Here is a 25,614-nt window from a genome sequence, read left to right on the forward strand (position 1 = left end):
AAGTCTGGCTCTGATGTTACCGCTGTGTTGACGTCACTATGTGCAGCAGCTGTGTGCCCTGCCCCGTTTATTTCATTGTCAGCCTGCTGCTGTCAGTGAACACACTCTCTCACACACACAAGCACACAGTGCCTCCCGACACACACACAGTGGTTCAGCATGTGAACCGCTGACGCTGTGAAGATGACGGACTCGTATCTGCGCCTGCTGCTTTAAGGATATAGCGCCTTTTTAAACAGTTCCCCGCTGATATGAAACACATGGATTATGGATGGAATATGGATATGTTGCCAGATCCTACTTCTTGTTAGTGTTTTCGTTAACGCATCGCCACATGGTGACGACGAAGCTTCCTGCGATGGGGCGTTTGATGTCTATTTTGTTCTGGACAGGTGAGTTGTGGGTCGCCTGCAGAGTGTGTCTGTGTTCATGTGTTTGGAGCAGAAGGAAGCAAAGGAACATGCTCATCAATCCACTGTGTCACCTCAGTGCAGAAGACGCCTTTGATTAACTCCATGTATGGCTGTGTTTAGTTAACATGTCCCTCTGCTGCTTCACTGCAGCTTTGACAAGGTTATATTAATCTTTTCTGTCCTGAGGTCAGTGTTTGGAGAGTGTAGTCACTGGGAGAAACTTTACTTCCAAAGTCCTGCTCGTCTATTATGTTTATTATTTTTCTATCAGTAACAGAATACATAATGTCTGTCTGTTATCTTTTTTTTTACTTGTTCAAGTAAGGTGACAATCAAAATATAAACTTTCCAACACCTATTCTGTCTTCATGCTGTCATTCTGGGTGTGAATTGGTTTTTGCTGTTGGGCTGTCCTGCTTCAGATCTGCACTCAAAGTTTGGGAAACCTGATATTCCTTCTTTTTTTTTTTTTAATCTAAACTTTTTTTCACAAAGCTTATACAAAAATATGCACCTGTAACTGACCATGTTATAGACATTTGCCTGATTTTAAATAATTCTGTCATCAAATTCTTGGGAAAATCACATAGTGGGTTTTCTGATTCTCTGTTATCTATCACTGTCTTGTTTCTGCAGGTCAGGCAGTGTGTCGGGACACTGGGATGAGATCTATGGATTTGCGGAGCAGCTCACCAACAGGTTTGTCAGGTAAGTACATTTAGAGTGTTTTTAACTTTTGTGACAACAATCTCTCTCTTTTTGCCCCTTTCACCCCTCCACCCTAAACCTCCGGGGTATTTATGCAATAGGAAAACAGAAATTTAAGTAGTGAATGAAAGATTATCACAGCGAGGAGTCAGTATAGGTTTTAATTTACAAATACAAAACAGTAGTAGCGAGTGGAAAAGTAGGGCAAAGCTATTTCAGGCAGCATACCTCATACAAGGCCACCAACTGCTCCAAAATCCCGCTGGGTAATGGTGCCGAGGGTGTGTGTGATATCTTTAGGTTTAATAGTTGGTTGCTAAATATGAGAGCAAAACATCCAGCCAGACGTTGAAGCTGGTGCTGACCAACTTTTACAGCTGGAGGGGTAGACCAGGGAAGTACAACTGAAAAGGTTAGAGAGTGTAATGTAATTGTCATGTTAATTTTGTGGTTTGTTAATTTATGTTTTGCAGCATGGTGTAAATTGCTGTCATATTTAATTATGTTCTGCTGAGTCAAGTCTTGTCAGTTACTTACATGTATTGCTATGATTTTCATTACATTACAGTACACGTCATTATAGGTTATGTTATACTGTTTGTCAATGCTGTGTATGGTGTGAGTTTACACTCTTGTTGTACATAACGGTATATCATATGTGATGCTATGACATGTATTATTGTCATGTGCTACACTTGTATGACGTGACATAACAGTGAAGTACAGTGTAGCATTTCAATAGTTGATGCATATACTAGCTATACTACATACAACACATTTCCAAAAATGTAATTATGTAATGTAAGTCAATGTTATGTATCACTTTATCTCATCTTATTTTATTCAGTCCTACTGCACTTAGCGACAGCACCCTAGCAGAACATTACATTTTCTCTCCAATCCTTTTTGTTGTCACAAAACTACTGGTAATTTTGGAATTGAATAGCTTGCTTTTATGTATGTCTGTGTGTTTGTGTTTGCATTTTTGTTTGTGTGTTTCAGTCCAAGGATGAGAGTTTCCTACATCGTCTTCTCAGCCAAAGCAGTTGTAATACTTCCACTAACTGGAGACAGGTACAGTCCTCAGTTTTCTTCTTCTTTCTCTTTCTTTCTCGTCCTCTGTAGTTCTCCCTGATCCATGTACATAATTATCATCCTCTTGGAAAGACAGCAACACAGGTAACCAGCTCATACAGAAACTATTTACACTGCTGTCCCTGTATTGTGATCTGGTTGTGAAGGTCAAAAATAGATGAGGGTCTGAAGAAGCTGAGCCAAATCAAACCTGCTGGTGAAACTTACATGCATGAAGGCATGAGAGCGGTAGGTCCCGTGAAGTCTGACAACAATAAATGAGTGACACATTTTGCACAGTATTTGTGTAACCTGAAGAGTTCCCTCATCTGAATGTGCGCCAAATTTCACTCATCAGGTGTCGGAGCAGATGAGAGCACAAACTTCACCATCGTCCACCATCATCATCATTCTGACTGATGGCAAGTTGGAGATCTACCCCTATGAACTAAGTGTACAAGAGGTATCACATAGACACACACCTACATGCTTGTGAGAGAAGAAGGGGCACCAAAAGTTTTCTTCTTTTATTACATCTTACAACAACCACTGGTTTCCAGTTTAACTTCACTTTCCCTTTTTTTGGACACATTCTCAGTCTTCTCATATCTCTCTAGTCTGTTGTCTTACTGAGTTTCCACACACTAATAAAAGTTTCAAGAGTGCAAGAGTGTTGATTTTTGTATCATGTTGCATGGAGCGAAACAGCATGGAAGAAGCAAAACAGTTATCACTCTAAAACCTTATCATAACCTTAGGACAATTGTAGGCTTTTGTATGAAATATACAGGATTTGATTTACATACATAGATTATAACAAAACAAAAACACTCATGTCTGTTATAAATGACTTATCTCCTCATAAACATGAGTTTACTGTTTATCAGTAGCAGCTAAAGCTTCACTCGCTGCTCTTTTTGCATAATGCTTCCAAGGCTGACAAAGCCAGAGGGTTTGGAGCCAGAGTGTACTGTGTCGGGGTCATGGACTTTGATCACAAACAGGTAGGAGGACTTCTTTTTTTTCTCTTCTCTCTTTACTTTGTCTTGTTGGTGGTTTCTACTGTGAGAAAGAACGCTTTCTCTCTGGCGCTGATGCTGTTGGCTGTGGTTTTTATTTGTCTTTCTGTGTGTGTGTTGGGGGCGGGGTGGGGGGTATTGGGTCATGGTCAGAACTTCAACAGGCTGCTGTGGTTGACTCAGATTTATTCACACATCATGACATTGTTGCTGGGTGTATTTGAGTTCAGGCAGGCACCTGGTAAAGATTTCTACTTCATGGTTTCTTTCTGCTGCATTTGGTTTATGTAAAAACATGGAATACATTTTGACAGGCCGCATACAGTATGTTGAGTTATCAGTTCCTTGGAGAGAATTTGATTTAATCCTGTGCAGGTATCATGTTGATGAAAGGGGGCATTGTGTTAGTAAAGAAAACTTTGATTTCAAGTGCGTGTATTATCTTTAAAGTTGTTTTTCATGCAGAATAAGAACAAATTCAAATGTTTTCTGTTGAATGTGTTGCCTGGGAGAAATAGAAAAAAAAATAGAGTATGAAATAAGTAGTATTATCCTATAAACGTCAAGATGATTAAGAACATGGTCTGTGGCATTTGCTATGTTATGTGATCTATCAGGTCATAAATTATCTTTATCCTTAGAAAACAGTAATTATATTTATTGAGAAAAATAATACAGCAATATTTAATCTAAAGTGACATCCATAATTGCATAAACCCTGCCCTGAATCAATATTGCATTAGTGTTGTTTGTTTTGCTGCTGCTGTGGCCGAAATCACATCATCATGTATCAATAAGCACAACTATATGGCTTCAAAACTGCATAACTCATGAGCAGAGAGTCTTATGTAGTCAACGAGTGCAAATGATCTTCTGCCTGGTCACTGACCGAGCCTACTCTGTGGTCTGAGGAGGAAGCAATTACCTCACTCTCCTAAATTAAATAATGCCAGACAAGCTTCCTGTTCTGCTATCATTAAAGCAGGAGATGAAAGCTGTAACCATCTGTCCAGAGCTTTCATCTTCCAGAAACAGGCTTTTCCTCCCTAAATGATGCTGAAGCACTGAACCAGGACCAGTAGAAATGTCTTGATATGAAGTGAATGCAAAGACGGGTAGTAACTGTAGTTCTTTTTGTTTTTGACACAGCTTGCTGAAATAGCAGATGGCACAGAGCAAGTCTTCCCAGTTTTATCCGGCTTTCATGCCCTCAAAGACATCGTCAACTCGGTGAGCTCACATATAACCGTGCACAAAAACCTCAGTGGCCAGACAGTTTAAGTGTGACATAATGCAGTGTAAATAGAGACCTCTCACTGGGGCTGTACTGTATCTCCACAGATCCTGAAGCAGTCGTGCACAGATGTGTTCACTATTGAACCGTCAAGTGTTTGTGTGAATGGTAAGTTTGTTTTCTCTGTAATGTTTGAATTTTATTAATGTAGCTGAGATTATGGTGTAAAATAATTATGTAATTAACTGTGACATTTTGTCCAAATGACAAACTTTGGTAAGTTCCTCTGGTGTCACCAGGTCAAAGTTTTCACTAGAAATATTCCAACATTGATTTGAAAGGTTGCCACAAAACTTGTTGGTCTTCTGCTTTTTTCCCCTGAAATTTTACCCTTTTTCATTTTCATATTTTAAGTAAACTATCTCAAGAAATAATAAATAGATTTTCATAAATTATTTAGAAAGACATTCTTGTTCCCCTCAGGATTAATTTGAATAACTTTTGTGATCTCCTGACTCATTCATTAGGTCAAACTTGTTACCAAAACTATCAAAAACGAATGATATTCCCATTGGCCTCAGTTGAACTTTGTGTTTAATGAAAGTCAGCATTCTGGCGTACTAAACTGAGACGGTGAACTTGGTGAACATTATCCCTGATAAACATCAGTACATTAGCATCATTTTAACATTTCGCTCCAAGAACAATTGTGCAGCCGCACACAGGCAGAAGCATGGTCGTAGAGCATTCAATTGAATTGTCTCAATCATTGTATTTTCTTGCAGTGTTGTAGTTGTGTAATGTGCCTAATGTTTTCCAGAGTCCTTCAGTGTGGTGCTGAGGGGCAGCAGCTTCAGTGGATCCAAGAGGGCCGACAACGTACTCTGCTTCCTTACTGTCAATCAAAACACATACAGTCAGTAATCACACTCATAACTTTTACAGCTTTAAGTTAAGGATCAGCTGATCAGTTTTACTTAAAACTAATGTTAAATTGTGCTGCCAGCCTGGCACATTGTACCATAGTGGACATTTTGATAACATCATGTATTAACTGCAATGTGGCAGAACGTGCAGATCTCAGGGCTGCAGTGGAAAATCAGGGACATGACGTCCAGAGACAAACAGTGGCTGCTTTTTATTGACCTCAGCTGGAGAACAGAGGAGACATTATGAGACTGAGCAGAGGGAGGGAGGACATGCTCACTGTCATTAGTCTATTAAAGGATCGATGGAGGGGAGGGTGGGGGAGCTATGTCACTGAGAGGACATACAGGGATAACACATGACTGTATCCAGTCGTCCCCCGTCTTACTGCTTGTTTTCAGCTTTTCCTGCTGGAGTTTTCTTTTTAATTCTTCCTCAAGCTATCACTCTGTTTCTTAAATCTATATTTAGAATATTTTTTATGATGGAAAAATAAAGAAAACTGATATCAAGAACTGATATACTGTACATTTTTGTTAAAATAGACTCTGGAGGTAGAAACACTAACAAACAAAAGTTTAAGATGTTTTTCTTTTGGTAATTTTATGATAAACCCAAATGTAACATCACGATGGCCATATCTCCTTTATAACTCCTAGTATGTAAAATGAGATGATGTGACAGTCAAAACATCATAAACAACATGTCTTCTGTGTAGCCAGTCATTATACATGTTGTTAAAATGTTTTTATTTTAAATCTTATAACTTTTGTATATTTTTAACGTTGTCGTAACTTTGTAGACAGAAATGGTTCTCAGAGTTTGCGTGTCTGTTTTTTTTCTCAGACCAGAAACCCACAGTAGTTAGAGACGGCTATTTGTTGTGTCCAGCCCCTGTTCTGCATGAGGTCGGACAGTAAGTCCACACACACACACACACACAGAGACAGAGAGAGAGAGAGAGACAGACACAGAGAGAGAGAGAGATTATTGTAGTCATAGGTTATTTTGCATTATATTGTCATTAAATCATTATCCTGGCATTTCTCTGACAACACCAGCTTTTACTCAGACCGGAGAAGACGTGTATTACTGAGGTAAACCAGTGAGAAATGGAATTAAGCCAGGAAAGCAATCCTTAGCTTGTTGTTAATAAACACTGCAAAAGAAATACACATATTGACATTTACCAAAGTATGTTAAGGGCAAATAGAATAATATTGGTAGATCATCATTTCAAGCTGTCAACATTTCTCCAGCAGGCTGAAATTAGCAACTAGAAATGTGTTGTGTGTTTAAACATAGAGAGAAGCGAGAACAATGTTTACAGTAAAAATCTGTGAACAGCTCGAGCAGCTTGAAGCGTTGGATGAACAGAAGCCAGTCGGACCAGAATATCTCTGTGACATTTAGAGAGCGAGCCAAAACTGATTTAACATCACCCACTTCAAACTGCGTTCTGTCTCTCTCACTCGTTCTCTCTCTTGTCTCCAGTCACCTCACTTTCCATCCTGCCTCACCCACTCCCTAACGCTCGCTCCGCGCTGAAACGCTCAGTTTGATCGTATAATTTATCTGCGACATACCAGAAGCAATCCCAGCTGCAGTTACAAACAAACTGCAAACTTAAAGTTAAAAAAAGGAAATGTGGACAAAATATGATAAGAACATGAATGGCAGTAACTTCCTTTTTCAGTGAGTCACTGTTCTTGGCACTAATTGTCCTCAAGGTCAGCAGGGAAGTTGACAATGTCCCTTGAGATGAAGCAGTGGTGAACGGGTCAAAGGCAGCTGCTGCTGAAACAGTTCACCCTCTTGATGGCGCTGTCCACACACTCACACCGTATCTCTGTGATTCTACCCTGAAGCCTTAGTGAATGTCATATACATACACTACTCACAAAAAGTTAGGGATATTTGGCTTTTGGATGAAATTTCAGAATGTACCTAAAATGCACTATAACATTTAAAGGTGAAAATAATTTGACCTTCTCTAAACTTTTGAATGCACATGTCCAGTTGTTCAATGTTTCAGTACTTAATAACATAATATTATGTTCTCTAACAATTCTAGGAGATTAACCACAAAATCACAACAAGTGTCGGATCCATGAATCCACCACCAAATGTTCTGGTTCAATGAAAGTTTTCTATTGAGACAGTCCTCTTCTCTCATCATGCTCACATAACAATCCATCAACAGTACCTGGACATGTCGAGGCTTCAAATGGGATGTTCTCAGAGAGACTGGAAGAGTCACAGAAAGGCTGAGAACTGGACGTCCTTTGGTCACATGACAACTTATTGAGACACTGACATTTTATGTTGTGGTATACCACCACTGTTGTTAGCTTTCAATAAATTGTTTGAGATGAAGAAATTACCATTCCATACTTCTACTTAAATGCCCTACTTCCATGACATAATAGTGTGGCATTAACTTTTTACATTTTCCATAAATTTCACCTGAAAGTCAAATATCCCTAACTTTTTGTGAGAAGTGTATATGCATGTTAATACCTGTGCAACAACTTTTTCTATTTCTCTGTTTTGATCATTTCAGATCGATTGAGGTGCTGGTCAGTCTGAACAATGGAGAATCTTACATCTCCAGTCCCATCACCATCTATGCAACAACATGTGTAAGTATTAATAATATAGTATGAGTGAAGCTACCAAAAGCTGAGTGTTTGTATGTGATTTTTAGTGTTTGTTCTTTGCAGTCTGATGGGACCTGGGTGTTCTGGTTGCTGTTGGCTGTGTTGCTGTTACTGGTTCTGGGTTTGCTCTGGTGGTTCTGGCCTCTTTGCTGCATTGTGGTGAGTCTATGCATGTGCTAGTATAACTCAAATTTAGCCCTTGTGGAAGCACAAACCATAATTCAGTGCTATTGTTGTTTATGCAAGTAGCCATTGAGTTTTTTGTGTTTGTTTGTTTGAAGTGTGGCAGTTCGGCCCGTGTTTTTGCAGTAACAGTCCCACTTGTTTCTCACAGGTCATCAGAGACCCGCCTCCATCTCGGCCCCCTCCTCCTCCTCCTCCACCTCCGGTCATTGTGAGTAGACACTTTGAAAACGTGTTTCTGTTTCATCAGTAGTTGAATCTGGGGTTTTGGTTTTACTACAGTAAGCTGCCATCTTGGCAGTGACTGGGATGCAGAACTGGGATTTCACCGACTTCCAAAGTGCCTGGAGAACTGAAAAATGTCTGAGGAGGTCTAAGCATATTAAATCATCTTTCTATTTAACTGAACAATGTTTTCCTCCATCAAGCCTCTAAACAAAAAGTCGAATGACCTATTTAGACGATGCCATGGGGGGAAAAAATGGACTCATGTGGACTCGTTAAACTGCTAGTGTATGATTTAGTGTAAGAATTATACAAGAATAAGCGTAAAATGTTCACAACACACTGGACTTGTAACAATTCTTTCTTGGAGCATTACCATAATGTTGTTTTAATTAACTAATTAACCATTGTGTTTAAGGAGCCAGAGGATCTATCTCCCAAACACAGGTGGCCCACAGTGGACGCTTCATACTATGGAGGTAGAGGCCCTGGAGGAATCAAACGCATGGAGGTAAGCATATAAACATCCATAGTTCACCCTTCTAGTCATTATTATACTTTTACAGTCTTTCATAACAGCAGATTTCATAATTTTAATGACTAACACCAAATGCTGAAAACACACATTGGTTACTATGGAGATCAAGCCTCTGCACATTTACTGACTCTAAGCATTTGGCTGCTATGCTGCTGCCATGAAACTGAGCTGTAATGTGTGTCATTTGTACCTGTGTGTTTATTTCAGGTGCGCTGGGGGGAGAAGGGCTCCACAGAGGAGGGGTCACGCCTGGAGAAAGCCAAAAATGCGGTGGTCACTATGCCAGAGGAAGTGGAGGAGCCCATCATACCTCGACCCCCACCAAGAAACCCTCTGGTCTACACCCCACCAGCAGAGTCTAAATGGTACACCCCCATCAAGGTGAGGCTGTTGAGATTAAAAGACCCTCTGATTATTTATAGTCTGTCTTTGATTGACCCGACCTGATTTGATTTGACCTTCAGGGGCGTTTTGATGCGTTGCTGGCATTACTGAGGAGACAGTACGACAGAGTGGCAATCATGAGGCCAACACCTCAGGACAAGGTAAGAAATGTCTGCAAGATTTTAACCTAAAAACATTGATGCTTCATGTCAGATGACAGAAAACACTACTGCAGTGTTTACCACCAGTACAGAGACTACTTTTCATTTGGACTGCCTGCAGCCACCAAACAATAAAGCATCAACAGCTAATTTGGTTGAGAAAATAACACGGCCCAGTTTGTCCCTCTCTAATTATCCACCCAACAGCTTCCTGCATCAACTCAGTTGTTGTAAATAACAGTCTGAATGTGGATGGGCATCATCAAACACAACTCAAACAGACAGACCTCCACCCTGTTAGGACTGTTTCATTCTCACCATATTTACTGATCTAATGCCAGTGATCTATCTTCGTATTTTTAACCCTGCCTCTGAAAAGATGAAGGAACAGAGACTGTGACTCATCTGCTCCCAGAAGGCACTGTCCTTCATTTCTTATGCCTTATTCATTTATTCATCTAATGTTCCCTTTTCTTCTTTTGATATAATACAGACATTTTTGATAGGATTTTTCTGTTCTGAATTTATGTTAATGTGATTATGTATTTACATAGTTGCATATACAGTTGTACGCTGTATAGACATGTGTGTATTCTTTATATTTTTCTTTTATATTCAAAAGTTTTACTTGATTTGAAGACTGCTGATAGTTTGCATCTATGCAAATCTTGATCAGGTGACAAATACCAAGCATCACCTCTGGTTTGATATCATATCGTATCATATTATTGTTTAAAAACTCAAAAGGTGCCACTTCCACTTTATGTACATTTGTCAGTGATCTCTTTTGTTTCGTCTCCAGGGCCGCTGCATGAACTTCACCAGAGTTCAGAGTCACTGATGTTTGGACATGAGGATAAACACTTTTTAATTTTATTCCAGTTTTTGGCCAAAGATGACTTATATGTACCCTCAGAGATGTTCTGTTGCGTTTTTTCCTGCTAACTTGTTTTTCTGCATAAAAAACAGTTCACACATTGTTTTCAGTTATTCTGTTTATTTGAAAGAAAAAATATAATTCTCTTTACACAAAGGCCTTCAGTACAAGTACCCTGACCGGTGACACAAACGATACACAAAAAAGATTGAAAAAGCATAATGTGAGAAACACTTTATAAAACATATAAAACATAAACTGAGCTTTTTTAAAACATAAAAATGTACTGTAGCATCATTTTTCACTTGTAGGCAAATTTTAAAGGACCACATCACATTCGCACATCATCACAGGTGAGATGAAGGGGAGGATGAGCTTCCTGTTTGTACTTAAGCAGCACATATACACGTAAGTTTGGCGCCTTATTCAGACCCAAAACACTTCTTTATCATACATGATCTGGTGCATGAACAAAATAGCTTAGAAACACAGAGCCAGCCAACCAGCAACAAGCTCATAGTGAAACTTCAGAGAAAACACATGAAGAAAAAAAACATCTGATGCAAAATACAACTTAATACTGAACAGAAAGACGCCTTAAAATAGGAGTCACCAAATTATACAATACAATACAATACACAGGACGCCACTGAAGTGCATTTGATTTAACTTGCATGATTAGCATGATGTTGCTGTCACCTGCACAACTTTGCATCACCAATACGCAGTCAAAGTGCCCACCTCACAACATGTTTAGAACCAAATAGCGTGTGATTGATGAAAATAGTGTCAGGAAATACAGTGATGTGGTTGATGCACTGGCTTCCATTATGTGTTCGAGTTAGAACGACAGGCTTGAAGCACTGTGAAACAGCCAGGAGCTGGTGCTGTATGCAAAGTGGGAGTAAATGGACTAGATGTGTTGCAGGCTCAGCTTCATACATTGGCATTAAACCAAGCACTCAACAAGACAACAAGCAGCAACAACACTTCTAGAAGCAGTTGTTAACCCATTATTTATAATACAGATTGATGTTGCAGAGTGGATCTCTCCTCTTTCTGTGGTTGTTGACCGAGCTGATCAGCTGTAGCCAATGGGGTTCAAAGAAGAGACCATCACTTCAGACCGCTGCAGTTATGAGGCTGTTGTTGCCATGATGAAGGTCCAATGTAGATATAAACAGATTCCAGCCTCTGTAGTGATTCGATATCCTGGTAAGTGCCTCAGAGAGAGTTGATGATGAATAATCCAATCAGTAATCTGAGCTCTTTTTGGGAACCATTCGATCCCAGGTCATGAAGTCTCTCAACATAGAGGGTCATAAAAGGGACTGCAGCACTGGGGTCCTTTGGCACTGGATGAATTTCATCAAGGACAGTATTTGATTTATTAAACATTTATGCCCCTTGTGATCTCAAAGCCCAGACAATAGTCTTCTGTTTGTCTTTAAGATTATGGAGCCAGCTGCATGTGTAGATCAATGTTTGTCCAAGACCTAAAATTTGGCCATGGGAATGTAAAAAGGCGTGAATATATGAAGATAATAAAAAAGATAATATGAAGGAGTCTGTAGCTTTATAAAAAATCCTTGTTCTTTGACAGTCTGTAGTGCGGAGGAGGTCTTTCTCTTAGGACCGGTTCTCACGGTGCAGAAGGGAAGATCTGCAAAACAGAACATAAATAACCAGAGTCAGTATACTAATGTATTTATTTTATGTTATATTCTAAGGTTGTTTGACTGATTTGGCTGCATGGATGTGTGTCCAAACCCACCTGAGCGACCTACGGCTGTCTTTCTCCATGTTGTTCTCCGGTCCTTCACTCTCATATGAGGCCAGATGCAGCTCTGCAGCAATAAATCAAGATAAAGCCTCATGAGTTTGGATTGACTTTGACCTGGTGTCAGGCCACACCAAACAGCTGTGTGATTTTTTATATTCAGAGATACATGCAGAGAAGACCATGCACTGACCATCTTCACTGAAGACTGGCGTGGTGACGAGGTACTGGAGGATCCGTCTGTCTCTGTCGAACGGACAGATCACCTGACGCCAAACCAGGAACTCACTCACTTGCTTTGCCAGCTCCCACAGTTTCTGTTGAGACACAGTGAAAACAGACCTAATTAATATTGTTGTCAATTTAGCAAAGAGTGCATGATAAGCTTGTCCTTTACAAAGGAACAGAGAGGGAACATGTATTAGTCTTTTCATACACAAGGGGGCGACACTACATGTACATGAGAAAGTCTCTTCTCAGGACCTCAATTATTACTCTGGGGCAGGTTTATCAGTTCACAGTGAATGTTCAAATCTATCGAATTTCATCCGTTTATATCTAACAAAGAAGTCAATTCAATCAATCAACATGGGATTTTGAAAAAAATCTCTTCAATTACTGACTGACCTCAAAGTTGATGTGTCCATTAGCCAGCCTGCTGGCACAGCCTTCATTCAGGAAATAGATGTCTTTAATGAGGAGACTGAAGAAAGGAATCACAATCTAGAGGAAAAGAAGACAACGGTTGTTTTACAATCACAATCCATTATTGGGACATGACACTGTTTCTTTATGGATCAGGGTTTTATTTTTCTCTGACCTTCTCCTGGCTGCTGTGTGCAGTCTCCGACCTCTGGGTGGCGCCACGGAGTGCGGTGCGATAGTTACTGAAGTTACTGGAGGGATCCATCTGGTGCTGAATGAGATCACACAAAGGAGACATTGAACAAAACTCGATCACACAGGGATGGACAAAGTTTGCACACACTAACAGTTGGGAAAACAACATTTTAATGGAGTGCGTCATTTGAAAAACATGTTGAGTTACAACTGAAAATATTCACACCACTGATACACAATACATGCACCACTGCATCAGTGATGCATTCAGGGTTTTCTCACCTCCAGGATTTCAAATTTGTCAGTGTTGACTTTACTCCAGGTTTTCTTCAGTCTGGAAACAGGACTCATGTTCATCCCAGCTGAAAAGACAGAGATTGTGTGAGTAAACAAAGTATTTACAGACAGAAACCTATTAAACTGAGCAGGCTGCTCTGCTTCAATAACATCCTTGAACTGATTAGCCAAAACCTCCAGCTGGTACTGTATTTGCTGATTTGATTACTGGCCATTCAACAAAGAAATGAAGGAAACTACAATTTAATAGAGCATCTCTTACTCCAACAACAAGCTGTGACAAAGTGGTTTGTGAAATTTCGGCTAAGTACCATGTGATGCAGCAGGATATAACTTTTTCTGTGGTGATCCTACACTGTATTTCCCACAAATCATTCAAATAGTGTGGAGGTGGAGTTATGTTGTCTGCTTTTAATCATGTGTTTTCTGTTGAGTACTCACTGATGATGGCCATGAGGGAGTTGAAGTTGCCAATGTTGAAACATTCCTGAGCCACATCGATGAAGAACTCTATGATCCGTGCTCTGTGTTTCTTCTTCACTGGCTGTAAAAAGACAAAATGACAGGAAGTGAATGGAAGCCATCATGTAACATACTGAATAGGCAAGTTTTAGCTTCAATACAAATTCAAACACAGGTTTTTGAGACAAACTGAGCATAGAAACAGATATTAGAGATGTTTTTTGTCATGTAGGGGTGGTTAGATAAATGGCAAACTACAGCCACGTATTTCAGATGGAATGGTTGAAAAGGTAAAGTAGACATCTGTGTGTGAACAACAACCTACCATGCAGATCTCAGTGGCCACCAGGTAACTCAGTCTGTTGAACCAGTTGACGTAGGCCTCCAAGTTGCTGGTTTTACGCTTCCGGAAGAAACCCTAAGAAACAAAAAGAGGGAGACGATACGATCAAAACAAACGTTGATCCACAGATTTATTTTTTTTTAAATGTTCCTGATCAGTATTTCTACTTCATCTGTCAAAAGTGGGGGTAATGTCTCACACAAGAGATGTACACCTGATATAGAAGCAAAAAGGAACTATCTTGCATAAAATGGCCATTCAAGTTTTTTTCTGGACCTTTCAACAACATATCATGGACTTCACGAGCAGAGAGTACTGAGAAAATAATTATTTCCATTAAACCTATAAACAAATATTGTTCCGTTTTTTTTTTTTTTTTTTTAGAACATTGTAATTTTCCTTTTAAGCGGCTCTCTAGGACATAACCAAACAAAAAGATATTTCAGCTCTATAAATATCTGTGATAAATAATGTTATAAAAGAAATGCGTGGTAACAGACTGTTGCTACTGTGTGGTTTCCTTTGCAAATGGATCCTGACAGTCCTCACACCTACACAACCTCTGGACATGCACGCTGGTGTCTCTGACGAGTCTGTAATTGTCACCTCATTTACATCTGCTTTTGGGCCTTGTTTTTTTTTGTGAAACACTCTGTGGTGGTGAACCTGTTTGCCAGAGGCGCTTTTATATAAATAAACATTATAAAAGCTCTGTATAAATAAACTTGACTTGGCTGTGATGATGTAATCCCGGAGATTCATGGCTCTATTAAATGCTTACACAACACCAAGCAGCCCACTCCACTCCAAACTTCCCCTCTACACTTCAGGACCCCTTACACTGACTCAGCCGCCCTTTTATACAAAGTGGGTCTTATATAACGGGTGCAGGGGGTATGGGGGTGAAAGCCGAGATGCGACGGCGGAAAGCTTATTCTCAGCGGCGCTGATTGAAAACGACCCTTCAGCTGACTCACTGAACCACTTAGGAGAGAGAGAGCCCTTCAGCTACACTTAGACATACGTAGAATGGGCCTTTCATACTGTGTTTGATACATTTTGAAAAGCTACATTAAAAAAAAACGCTGCACAAATTCACATGTTATCTGCCAGAAGGATCTTTCATGTGGTTTCTAAAGCAATTGAACTTGAAGTGAAGCCGACCGCAAATTACACTCAAAGCAGACGTTAAACGAAGGGGCTTCGTCAAAATAATATAGAATGACTTAAAAATGAGTCCAGCCTGGATCATTCCTTTTCTGTGGATAATTGTAAACAGGTCATCTTGCGTTATCTGTCTTTCCACATAAGAACTATATGCTGCAAGCTGTGGCGGTTGGATTGATCCGTCTTCTTATTTTGACTATGTTAAATTGAATTAGATAATTAAATTTCGAACACTGGGTGAAATCACTCCAGTTTTAATCATTTATAAGAGAAGCTTTTAATCAGCAGCATGTTGTGTAGGTGTTTCATAGGGTTGTGATTGGGATTGTGCAAAAGAGAAATGCTGTGAGCTGCGAATACATGTTGCGTTCAGACCCAATCGTACCTTATGGTTCTCCAGAGGATCCTTCATGGCGAATGTCTGGATGAACTCCTCAGGACCAATAAAACTCAGTCTGTCCTGGAGGCAGAGAACAGGAACAGAAAACAATCAGGACGATAACAACAGTAATATAAAAGATGAATACAAGGACAAAGAAGACTAAAAGCAATTTATCCTTATTCATGATGTAAACACACTTTTTGGAGAAAAGAATAAAATAAGGAAACTTTAATATCAACACACAAGCAGGAAACAGCAGTTTATGAGAATAACCCTAACCTTAACCCAATCCATATATATAAGACTATAAAAGTTCTTTAACATTGTCTGTGCATAACGCAAACAATTAACTTACTAAATTTAGCTCAGTGAAAAGAAGCCTTAGTTACCACAAGCTAAGACTTATAAAACCTTTACAACATTTTTAATAAGACACATAGACGTATCGTCCTCTAAGTCACACAGTAAATGTGAACCACTGCTCCAATAAACAGGTTCTTACCAGTTCGATGTGCGTGAGCTGCTGAGCGAGCACAAAGGGGTCGTCGCACACGCTCAGTACGTCGCTTCTCTGACCTGAAGCCTGTTTGCTTTTCAGCGAAGCGGGCCGCTCCGCCGCCACAGCGTTGAGCGCAGCCACGGCCTCCTCATACTGGCCGAGCGCCGACAGGCGTTTGATCAGCCTCTGGGTCATTTGCTGCATGGCTCGCCAAGAATACTGCAAACACAAAAAAATCAGATATAACAGTTAAACAGACCAGAAAAGTCACAAATGTAGAATTCCTTCCTTGACCAACTCAAAGTAGAGACTCATGTTCAGCGGCTCAGGTTGGTGTGAATATCAGTTTTGTAGGTGTGATATACTGTTGCTGGATGGAAAAGTCTGGATTGACCACGATTCTGGACCAACTAACACCACACAACTAACACCACACTGCTAAAAATGGGAAATGCTGCTGGCAACAATGATGAGGCACTGCTGGAACAAAGCTCAACCTGCTCTGTCTTAAATAAGACCACCATATAATATAAAGAAGTTTTATTTCAAAGCCAAAAGTCTTGGAAGCTTAAAAGAAGTTACAGATGCTATTACAGAACAGTATTTGCCCATGTTCTCTACTCTACACTTTTATTTATTTGGATTGTTTTGTACTTGCGCGGCACTGACCTCATCGCCTCTGGCCACGTGGTGTGTCATGTCCTTGAGGCAGCGCATCATCCTCTCGTCCCTGAAGTCATATGGAAACGTCTCTGTCCATTCAGTCAGCAGCTGCACCAGCTTAGGCGCCACCTCACGGAAACGGATCTAAACAACAATCAGGTGTCATGTTGAGTGTCACTGAATGACACATTAAATGGTTTAATAGCATTTATGAACAACCTCCCATCCTATTCAGTGCTGTATGTCTTTGTGAAACCAAATGCTGCTGTTATTTCTTTAGGTGTTTACTTCATTGTTCTCAATTAAATTACTCTGTATGTTCCTTTCACTTTCATTACCACTGTCAGTTTGAAGCACTTCTCTTATTCTCTGGAACTTCTTTGCTTATGAAAAGAGTCGATAAATATTCCCTCTCTCAAAAAAGAATTAGAGAAGCTCATGTGTGTGCTTTTCTGTGGGTGAAAAAAGTGTGACGGTGTTAGAGTGGGTGTGAGCCCGTGTGGGAGAGACCAAGAAATAATTATAACCCTGTGTGTGTGTGTGTGTGCGTGTGAGTAATCCTCCCACCTTATCCAGCAGGGCGTCTCCCGACCGCTGCTGCTCCACACACAGGTGACAAACCCTCGTCATGAGCTCGTACGGGTGGAGGAAAAGGCGTGAACTCAGCAGGAAGGTGAACACATATGACCTCTGATGACGAAGACACAAAACAGCTCTCAGAAAAACAAAGGCTGACATCGACAACACGGAATTAAACAGGCCATGTTCCTACTCAAGAGAGTGTATTTCGCTACTTACATCAGGGTAGTAGTCCACTGTGGGCACCAGGTGCTGAATCAAAGCCTCGAGAGATGCTGAAACCAAGCTGTTGTCATGGTAACACATCTCCCCATAGCTAGCGGTGATGCCGTGTCCGTAGAGTCGAGCTTTGGCCACAGCATTGTTGTTGTTGCGACAGGAGGACTGCTCGCTGCCACCGCTGCCGCCGCTGCCGCCGCTGCCGCCGCTGCTGCTGCTGGTGGTGTTGGTGGTGTTGCTGTTGCTGTTGGTGGTGGTGGGTGTGGTGTGGCGGTACGCACGGCCCGGACAGGAAGTGCTGTGCTGTCGAGGGCTGCAGGGCTGAGGCGACGAGTAGGGGTTCTCGGAAACCACGCAGCTGCTGTTGTAGTGGTGCTCCTTCGCCGTTACGGAGGAGACGGAGGAGCTGCGGTACGAGCTGTGAGGCTGCGGTATGTCGTAGGGGTTCTCTGTGACGGAGTAGGCACCGTTGTAGACGTTCTCCTTGGCAGGTTTGGGGCCGGTGCCGCTGCGGTACGGGCTGTGAGGCTGGGGATGGTTGTTGTTGTTACTGTATGGAGCGCAAGAGCTGAACTTTCCGGCGTAGGGAGTAGTGGGGGGCATGATGGCCTGCAGAGAAGACACAAGCAGTGTGAGACTGGGCAATAATAATGATTATAATAATAATACATATTACATACATAAAATAAAATACATTTAATTTCATAGGTGCCTTTCTGTCACTCAAGGACACCTTACAATGAATAAAAGAAGTGCAAAATAAACGATAAAAACCACAAGAAGTACACAAGACTAAAAACCGGTTAAAATTAGACAGTGCATTTAAAACAGTCAGAGGGAAGTCAATCTTAAACAGGTGGGTTTTGAGTGTGGACTTGAATTGTGAGAGGCTAAACAGCATCTATGATTTTATAGAATAGTATCATGTCAAAGAAATGAGAAAACAACTTGGCATGAATGTCTGTTTATGGCTGATTCAGCACGACCTGACATGCCGATGTTCCTCAGTTGGTGCAAAAGTCATAAAAGATGTAACACGCAGCAGTTATGCTAACTGATTGCCTTTGGCAACATTGTTGGTAAGGACCTCAGCTTTAACCTGTTTTATGCAGTATTAATCTATCTATGAACCATCAAATTGTAACCTCTCTTGGACAGGTCTCTACCCACATATCAAGATACACTAACCTAAAGCATAAAGAGAGGAAGACAAAGAAGATGAAGAAAAAGAGAAAAGAATATGAAGCCTACTAGTTTGTATTCCTTTGACAAGCATGTGCATTTGCTGGAAAGCAGCAGATTTACACATTCAAGAAGCTGAAGCCAGCAAATAATGATAAATGGTTAAACTGATGAATGTTTTCTCAGACAGATAATACCATATTTCACTAGTAGCTAAGTGAAAAATGATTGTGCTAATTACTACTATATTAGGAATGCACACTTCACTGTAAATTAACTGCTGTGCTGTTTTACAACAGTGTAAGTGTTGTAACCTCCTGTCCCTCCCTCTACATTACCCAAAGCAGAGACTTAGACGTGTCTGTGAAAGTAATTACACTTAATCACATAATGTTACCCCTCCTCTGTTTACTGTTTTGGCTTTGAACTGTTGAAAGATACACCTCATGAAAACCACTTTCTTGAAAAAGTTATTTGTTGGTTACATTATTTTTTTTTTTTTACAACTTTTTTTTTTATATATCGTCTGCTTTATTGTATCTTTTGTCACATTCTTGAAGCTAGCTTGTTGGAAACAAGCGCTGTAATGAGGAGTGGAGGAAAAATAAAACATGCCAACAGATGGATGATCTCAAGACGGCAATGAATTTTTGTCTTAATGGTTGAGATAATTGGATCTGAGGTTGGTAAGCTGATCCCAGATCACCACCAAGGCGTGCTTTAACTCTGGAGCCATCTTTATCCTGCTACTGTTGTCTGTCTAGGAACCACATGCCAGTGTAAATCTAGCCGCATACTCTCACACACACGCGCACACACACACCACACACAGCGACGTATATTACACGCCACGTCCACTGTGCCAGAAAACAAAACCCTGCAGGAATCCTGCAGACTTTTGTTTGTCCATCACAGCGCCGACAGAGGAGTGTCTGCCTGAGCCAACATCTTATACATACACACACACACCCTTGTCCACCATGGCGCCTAGCCCCATGGTGGTATAATCCAAACACACACACACATGTCACACGTAAACAAATGATGGTTTGAGCAACACACACGTACACTCTTGTATACCACAGCGCCTGGCCTCGTGCCAATGTAAGCCGGTCCAGTGCCAGCCCGTCTTCTGAACCCTGTGATCTCAGCCCGCTGCTCTCCTTCTAACTTGGTTAAAAGATTACAGTGGCTTTACCTTCCTCCAGTTACGATATGTAATCTGGAAAAGCAAATCTCTGGTGTTCAAGCTGAGATAAGCATTCGCTGAGAAATATTTACCTAGTGTGTGGATGCCTTCTTTTCTTTATCCGGGCTTCTGTTTGCATTGAGAGGTGACCTTACACAAGAGGGAAAACACGTCTAGAAATCTAAAACCAATCGTGGTTTTTCCAGACTGACTTCCTGAAAAGTTGACCCTTTGGATAGTTGTGGCTTCCAAGCTGCAGCACTGAAATTTTACTCTTTCTAAATCATAGGTTGGACTCTCTGTGGGCGATTTAATAACTACGTTGGGGGGGGGGGGGGGCATAATTTCATATTGAAAGCATTGTTTACATTCTCTTGTTTGTAAACTTTGAAGACTGCATCCTTATGAGAAGGTTTGATGTGGTGGCACAAACACAGGAAAAAGGCAAAAATGTATAGTTGTATACAAAACCATGAGGGTAAAAGCCTTTACATGCAGGATTTCTCTTGTACTGAACTGTTTTTTATAGAACTAAAGAAACATGGCACTTTCCTTTAACCCGAATCATTTCTGTAATGTGATAAAAAAAAAAGAAAGATAATATATCCTCTGCTGACAAATGGCGATTGTAATGTGTCTAAAATGACATAATCCAGTTTATCAAAAGGTTACAACTAATTGAACTTTTGATGGAGCTGCAGGCAAATATGTTTGGATTGATGTCACACTGTTTGTGAATGCAGCCTTTGTCTGATTTTTGTCCAATGAAAATTTGAACGCTTCCTCAGAAGTTTCTTTTTTTAATGCAGCAAAAATGAATTTGGGGGCAGCATTGGTGTTCATCCATTTGTTTTGCAGCTGGACAACTTTCACTCTTAGATCCCTGCAGGTTTTGCAGAAACACCAATGGCAAGACTAAACTTCCACTCCAGTTGGTTCCAGAGCCGGAAGCAGCCTAAAATCTATTCAACCTTAGGCAGACTAGTTTTTGTTTCTAAATCACATAATGTGGTTTTTAAAGGTACACCAAGCTATTCTGAAGCCAGCTATAACAGGAGGGGGAGAGCGAGGGGAGGGGGAGGTCTTCAACAATAGAGGTATTATCTATCCTGTCATGGCATTAACAACCGCACAAAGACCCCCAGGAAGAGATCAGAGCAGATCACAGCAGATCAGACACACACAGCAGCTTTCACACACTCTGTTCTCCACCGTCAGGCCGTATGACGCACTGCCTCTGCGTGAACCGTGGCTGGGATCATTTTCACAACAGCCAAACCAGTAAAGCAGACTTCTCTCATTCTCTGTTTAAGGTGTGTGAACTCTTATTATGTGTTGTCGGACTACATGTCCTGTGAGGTCATGCATCACAAACCTGCCCTTTTATTTAGGAGCGCTATAAACGTACAGGAATCTGTCTTCGTGACACTGATAAAGGAGCATATCGAAACTCACATATTGACATTTAAGCAGATTTTACTGCATGTGGCTCAAGGACGACAGCGGCTCAAATGTGGCACAGCATAGACTTAAAAGGACTATTATGTATATACATATACACACACACACACACACAACACAAGAGTGTGATCACGCAAAGCTGCGTGAGTGTACAGCTAACTTAATCACTCTAAATTGTCTTTATTGAAAGCCAGTTGACCCGTGTGAGCATCTACATACTCACCGGCCTAATAATAGTGAGTGCTGAAACCCCCTGATGGTTAACTACAACAGTCAGCTTAAAAGAAACAAGTGGAAGATTTGTTTGCAAAGACTTCTGTTTTTGCGATGTCTAATCAAATTTGACGACTCCAAAGGCGGCCAGTGGCTACAAGATAATTCAGTGTTATTGCACTTCGACAGTCGTGTTGCTGCGGATTTACCCATTAGGTCATTTGACTAATTTGCCACAGTTGGATTTTTCTATCAGCAATCGCCTCGTTTAAGGCCGCACGTAACACACGCCATAATCTGAGTTCACAATGAAGGTGCCACGCCCCTCGAAGCCATCGGACTGACTCATGTAAAGTTCAGCATGTAGGTTAACGCAACGCGCGGACACATGGCATGAGAGAAGAGTTGTGAAGCGAAGCAGTCAGTCAGGCTGAAGGAACAGCCAGCGTCTGATAACATGTCCTATAAAACGATTTCAAAGTGGTAAAAGGCTGATGTAATCGGCACTATCTCTGTACCTTTGACACTAATAAGACATAGCAACGTGCTAATTGGAGGGGAACCTTCACACAGTCAGTCTTACTACTCAAAATGCATGAGGTTAAAGTCCAGACTGTGTTCATAATCACTTACTTGTGGTTTTGTCAAAGCTGCTAACTAAACAGTTTTACATGTAGAGAAGTTAACCCCTTGTACAGCGACACCACACATCTTATTTTTATCATCCTGGCTCGTCTGTGATGGAAAACAACAGTTTTGAGTCCAGTTTTCTCTATTGGGAGGGCTCCCTCACTGCTATTTAAAACAATTTCACTCTCAAACGTTGATTTGTTGCTTCCTGTGGGAGGAGAAGTGACTATACTTGACCTCAGAATACCAGACGCAAAAGGAGATGAAATTCAGTCAATGTTGTTAGGACAGTCTGCTCTTAATTTTTCTCATTTAATGCTTCGAAAGTGGCCCAATAAAACCCCTTTTTTATCCGGCCTAATTAATTGTTGTGTTGTGTACATCGTCATGTAGGGTAGGTCCTGTACAAAAATGATTGTAAGGCTTATATTGAATTCTAATTTTAAAAAGTTAGCCAAATTACACCTTTAAAGGCATCTTTATTTATTACCAGTCATGCACAGACACCTGTAGGACTGAGCTATTTAATGTCCAAATACAAAAGATCTCACATAGACATGGCCAAAATAAATGGCAAATCCATAATAAAGAGCCAAAAGCTGTTGCTGCCCCTCTCACACTGGCGTGCATTTACCAAAAAGCAAAAGTGCACACACCCCTCTCCTTTTATCGATCCCACCCACCATCCTAATAACTTCTGTACAGTCCCTAAACACGACACAGAATTCAACCAAGATGTTTTAAAATGCCCAGAAAACCCTTGAATTTTCCTGTCAAGTCAAAGACATGAGTCTAAAAGGTTTCTGGGGTCAAACATGGGTGTGTAGTACAGTTTGTGCCTTGGTTTTTTTAATTTTCTTTTTCTTCTATAATGACCAAATTCTTCTTGAGAGTGAGTCTGAGGCTTTTTCTGCCATTTGAGTTTTGGGGTGTCCCACTAGCAGAAATAAGGCAACAAATCAGGCTCTGTCCACTCCCTTAATGGGCTAGTTTTCCTCTCTTGGGTTCATATCAGTTACAGATATATGGATAAGCTGCTGAGAATGAATGAGCATCAGTCCAGATGTTATTCTGTTCCACTTGGCGATCCATGCATGCAAATCTGTTTCCAACTTGTTACACCCAAAATCCATGGTGTTTTGGGGTCGTTTTCTTGTTCTTTGCTCTCTAACTGCATCCTAGGTTTCATCCTCTTGGCATCATGACCACCAGACTTCAAGCGTCATCATTAATTGACCTAACAGCCCAAACCAAAGCAGGAGGAAACACCACAGAGCTCAGACAAAGTGCTCCACTCACGCTCAGGGAAGCGTAAGGGTCAGATTAGGCCTGCGGCCGCTGTCAAAACACCAGGCACTGGGACACGCTGACCAGCGTAAAAAAACAACAAAAAACAAACCTGCACCTGCACCTAAATCTGATAAACAGGCAAACAGAGCCGGATACAGACAGACACCACACTCAGATTGACTGCAGAGATTATGAGGAACACAATTCACCCACTGCTGGACCTGTTTTCTCCACAGACACACACGCACACTCATCAAGTATGCATTTCCTTGTGCAGAGGCTCCAAACAAACAGGGTTATAAGTGCATGGAGGCACACTAGCACACACACATACACACACCTGTCCCCTGTATGATCTGGTAGGCTAGTACAGTATTAACCTAGAGTCAGAAAGGATAAAGACACATTATCTCCCCTGCTGCTATAAACCTAAGCTTGTGTAAAGGATTTTATCTCTCTCACACACATTTTTTTTAATTTTTTTTTTTACATTTTTCTATGTCTATTAATCAGGGATCTCATAAACCTCTGCCTCACAGCGCAATAGAATCATTTCACATTAGGATTAAAGGTAGAATAAGTAGCTTTAAGCAGTAAATCATCTGGATTTCACTGCTTTTAGACAAAATGTTGTTTGTGTGTGCTTCTCACTCTGCATTTGTTGTTAATTGTTAAATTGGTTTAACCATTTAATTTGACTTTGATTTAAGCTGCCTCACTGGTGGAGCAAATTGAGGCATTCATTTAAGCAGTTTAGGGGACGGTTGGTCTATTTTAAAAGGTGTTTGGACGGACAAAGAGATGATTCAAGCTTTTTAAAGTCTGTTTGGGCAGAAGTACACACACTTTCTCTGATGCTCTTTTCTCTTCCCTGTACTGACGCACACACAATCTGTTATTCTCTCTCATACACACACACACAGACACACACCATGCCTGGTCTACATTATGGGCTTCTAACTGAGTCATAACACAATAAAAGTAAAAGCTTATTGTGAAAAAGCCATGCTGTGCAACCACAGTCCCATCACAGGTGCTGGTGAGTAATTTTTGTTTTTGTCCGACAGTGAGTTTAATTATAACTCATGAGGGTGGTAAACAATAACAACAACAAATGTTGCTGTCAGGGAGATTTAAAGAATAATTCTTGCATTGGTTAGTCAACTTATCAAGACTGAACAGAGGCTACTGGGTTGTAAAGTGAATTATTGTGACCTTGTTACACATTTCCCGGAGTTACATAACAGACTTTAACCCAGTTAGACGTTCCTTGGCAATTTCTTTTTTTTACAGATTCCCGTAAAATTTCTACAAAAAATAAAGTTATTGTTTGTAGCCTATTTTTAATAACATCATGCAAAATGAACAACTCACCTCTTCGGTGATGCAGATCTGTGTTTCCGATTGCAATGTTTCACTGACAGGAACAGTTGAAAAAGAAGAAAAAAGGAAACAGACTATCCAAACTATTTGTTAATTCCGCTGTTTGAATCTGTTCCCGCACCAGGATAGAGATGCACGGTGCATAACACACCAATAAGTCTTTCAGCAGTGTGTCCGTGCTGTACTCAGCTCCATTGTGTGTCGCCCGTCTTGATATTTGAGTCAATTTGAAATAGCAGCGCTGTAATGAGCCACAAAGCGAGGCGTATTCAAATGACTAACATAGAGCCGGGAAAATCAACCAATCGCTGCGCGGGGGCGGGAGCCTCGAGGGATCGCCCCCGACCAATCGTGGGGAAGGAGTCGCAAAATCGAAATCGTTGCCGACGCTGATTGGCTGGTTCGCCATCCGTCGAGTTCTTTCTTTTCAACCGCAGCTAGGAGCAGGGACTGTTTTTGTTGGAGAGCTGAAATGTGGAAGGTGTAAGGTTTCCTCCGGGAATGCGATTGTGTGAGTGTGTCTGCAAGTTGTTCTCAGTCACATAAAGTCAAGAGTTTGTAAAAGTAGAAGCTTAAAAGCTGTTGCAGAGTTTTACACGGTTCATTTCGTCATGAAGTGAGAGTGGCTCAAG

The 25,614-nt window shown here is 40.9% G+C and overlaps 2 protein-coding genes across 3 annotated transcripts; one reads left to right on the forward strand and one right to left on the reverse strand.

Annotated features, from left to right (window-relative positions):
- The first annotated feature begins 42 nt into the window (after nucleotides 1-42).
- On the forward strand, nucleotides 43-10,618 carry LOC146977501 (anthrax toxin receptor 2-like). 2 transcript variants are annotated; one of them, XM_085793805.1, is made up of 17 exons: nucleotides 43-392; nucleotides 1,050-1,121; nucleotides 2,124-2,195; nucleotides 2,363-2,444; nucleotides 2,554-2,658; nucleotides 3,131-3,199; nucleotides 4,364-4,444; nucleotides 4,556-4,616; nucleotides 5,269-5,364; nucleotides 6,222-6,291; nucleotides 7,939-8,017; nucleotides 8,099-8,194; nucleotides 8,370-8,429; nucleotides 8,862-8,954; nucleotides 9,189-9,362; nucleotides 9,446-9,526; nucleotides 10,329-10,618. In XM_085793805.1, exons 1-17 carry the CDS (start codon nucleotides 268-270, stop codon nucleotides 10,365-10,367), a joined length of 1,455 nt encoding a protein of 484 aa, XP_085649931.1. In that variant the 5' UTR covers nucleotides 43-267; the 3' UTR covers nucleotides 10,368-10,618. The 2 variants fall into 2 exon arrangements, with proteins under 2 accessions (XP_085649931.1, XP_085649933.1); XM_085793807.1 differs by having other exon boundaries at nucleotides 91-392; nucleotides 8,865-8,954; nucleotides 10,329-10,469.
- On the reverse strand, nucleotides 10,504-25,201 carry LOC146977502 (ras-GEF domain-containing family member 1B-B-like). Its single transcript, XM_085793802.1, has 14 exons — nucleotides 24,974-25,201; nucleotides 17,635-18,243; nucleotides 17,404-17,526; nucleotides 16,843-16,980; nucleotides 16,177-16,392; nucleotides 15,678-15,752; nucleotides 14,108-14,200; nucleotides 13,762-13,864; nucleotides 13,306-13,385; nucleotides 13,004-13,099; nucleotides 12,811-12,906; nucleotides 12,377-12,500; nucleotides 12,178-12,250; nucleotides 10,504-12,066 (listed from the first exon to the last, which is right to left on the reverse strand). Exons 2-14 carry the CDS (start codon nucleotides 18,235-18,237, stop codon nucleotides 12,033-12,035), a joined length of 1,854 nt encoding a protein of 617 aa, XP_085649928.1. The 5' UTR covers nucleotides 18,238-18,243; nucleotides 24,974-25,201; the 3' UTR covers nucleotides 10,504-12,032.
- Between the last annotated feature and the right edge of the window lie 413 nt (nucleotides 25,202-25,614).

Source organism: Trachurus japonicus, chromosome 12 (assembly GCF_045865225.1).
Source record: "Trachurus japonicus isolate A0001 chromosome 12, Traja_1.0".
In the NCBI taxonomy this organism is placed as follows: domain Eukaryota; kingdom Metazoa; phylum Chordata; class Actinopteri; order Carangiformes; family Carangidae; genus Trachurus; species Trachurus japonicus.

Excerpts from the sequence above, each read along its gene's own strand:
- LOC146977501 (XM_085793805.1), top strand. The coding sequence starts at position 268 with ATGGATGGAATATGGATATGTTGCCAGATCCTACTTCTTGTTAGTGTT. Across the intron at positions 393-1,049 it reads GTCTATTTTGTTCTGGACAG|GTCAGGCAGTGTGTCGGGAC; the intron begins GTGAGTTGTGGG and ends TTGTTTCTGCAG. Across the intron at positions 2,659-3,130 it reads ATGAACTAAGTGTACAAGAG|GCTGACAAAGCCAGAGGGTT; the intron begins GTATCACATAGA and ends AATGCTTCCAAG.
- LOC146977502 (XM_085793802.1), bottom strand. The coding sequence starts at position 18,237 with ATGCCCCCCACTACTCCCTACGCCGGAAAGTTCAGCTCTTGCGCTCCA. Across the intron at positions 17,527-17,634 it reads CAGTGGACTACTACCCTGAT|AGGTCATATGTGTTCACCTT; the intron begins GTAAGTAGCGAA and ends CTTCGTCATCAG. Across the intron at positions 16,393-16,842 it reads ACGTGGCCAGAGGCGATGAG|TATTCTTGGCGAGCCATGCA; the intron begins GTCAGTGCCGCG and ends TTGTGTTTGCAG.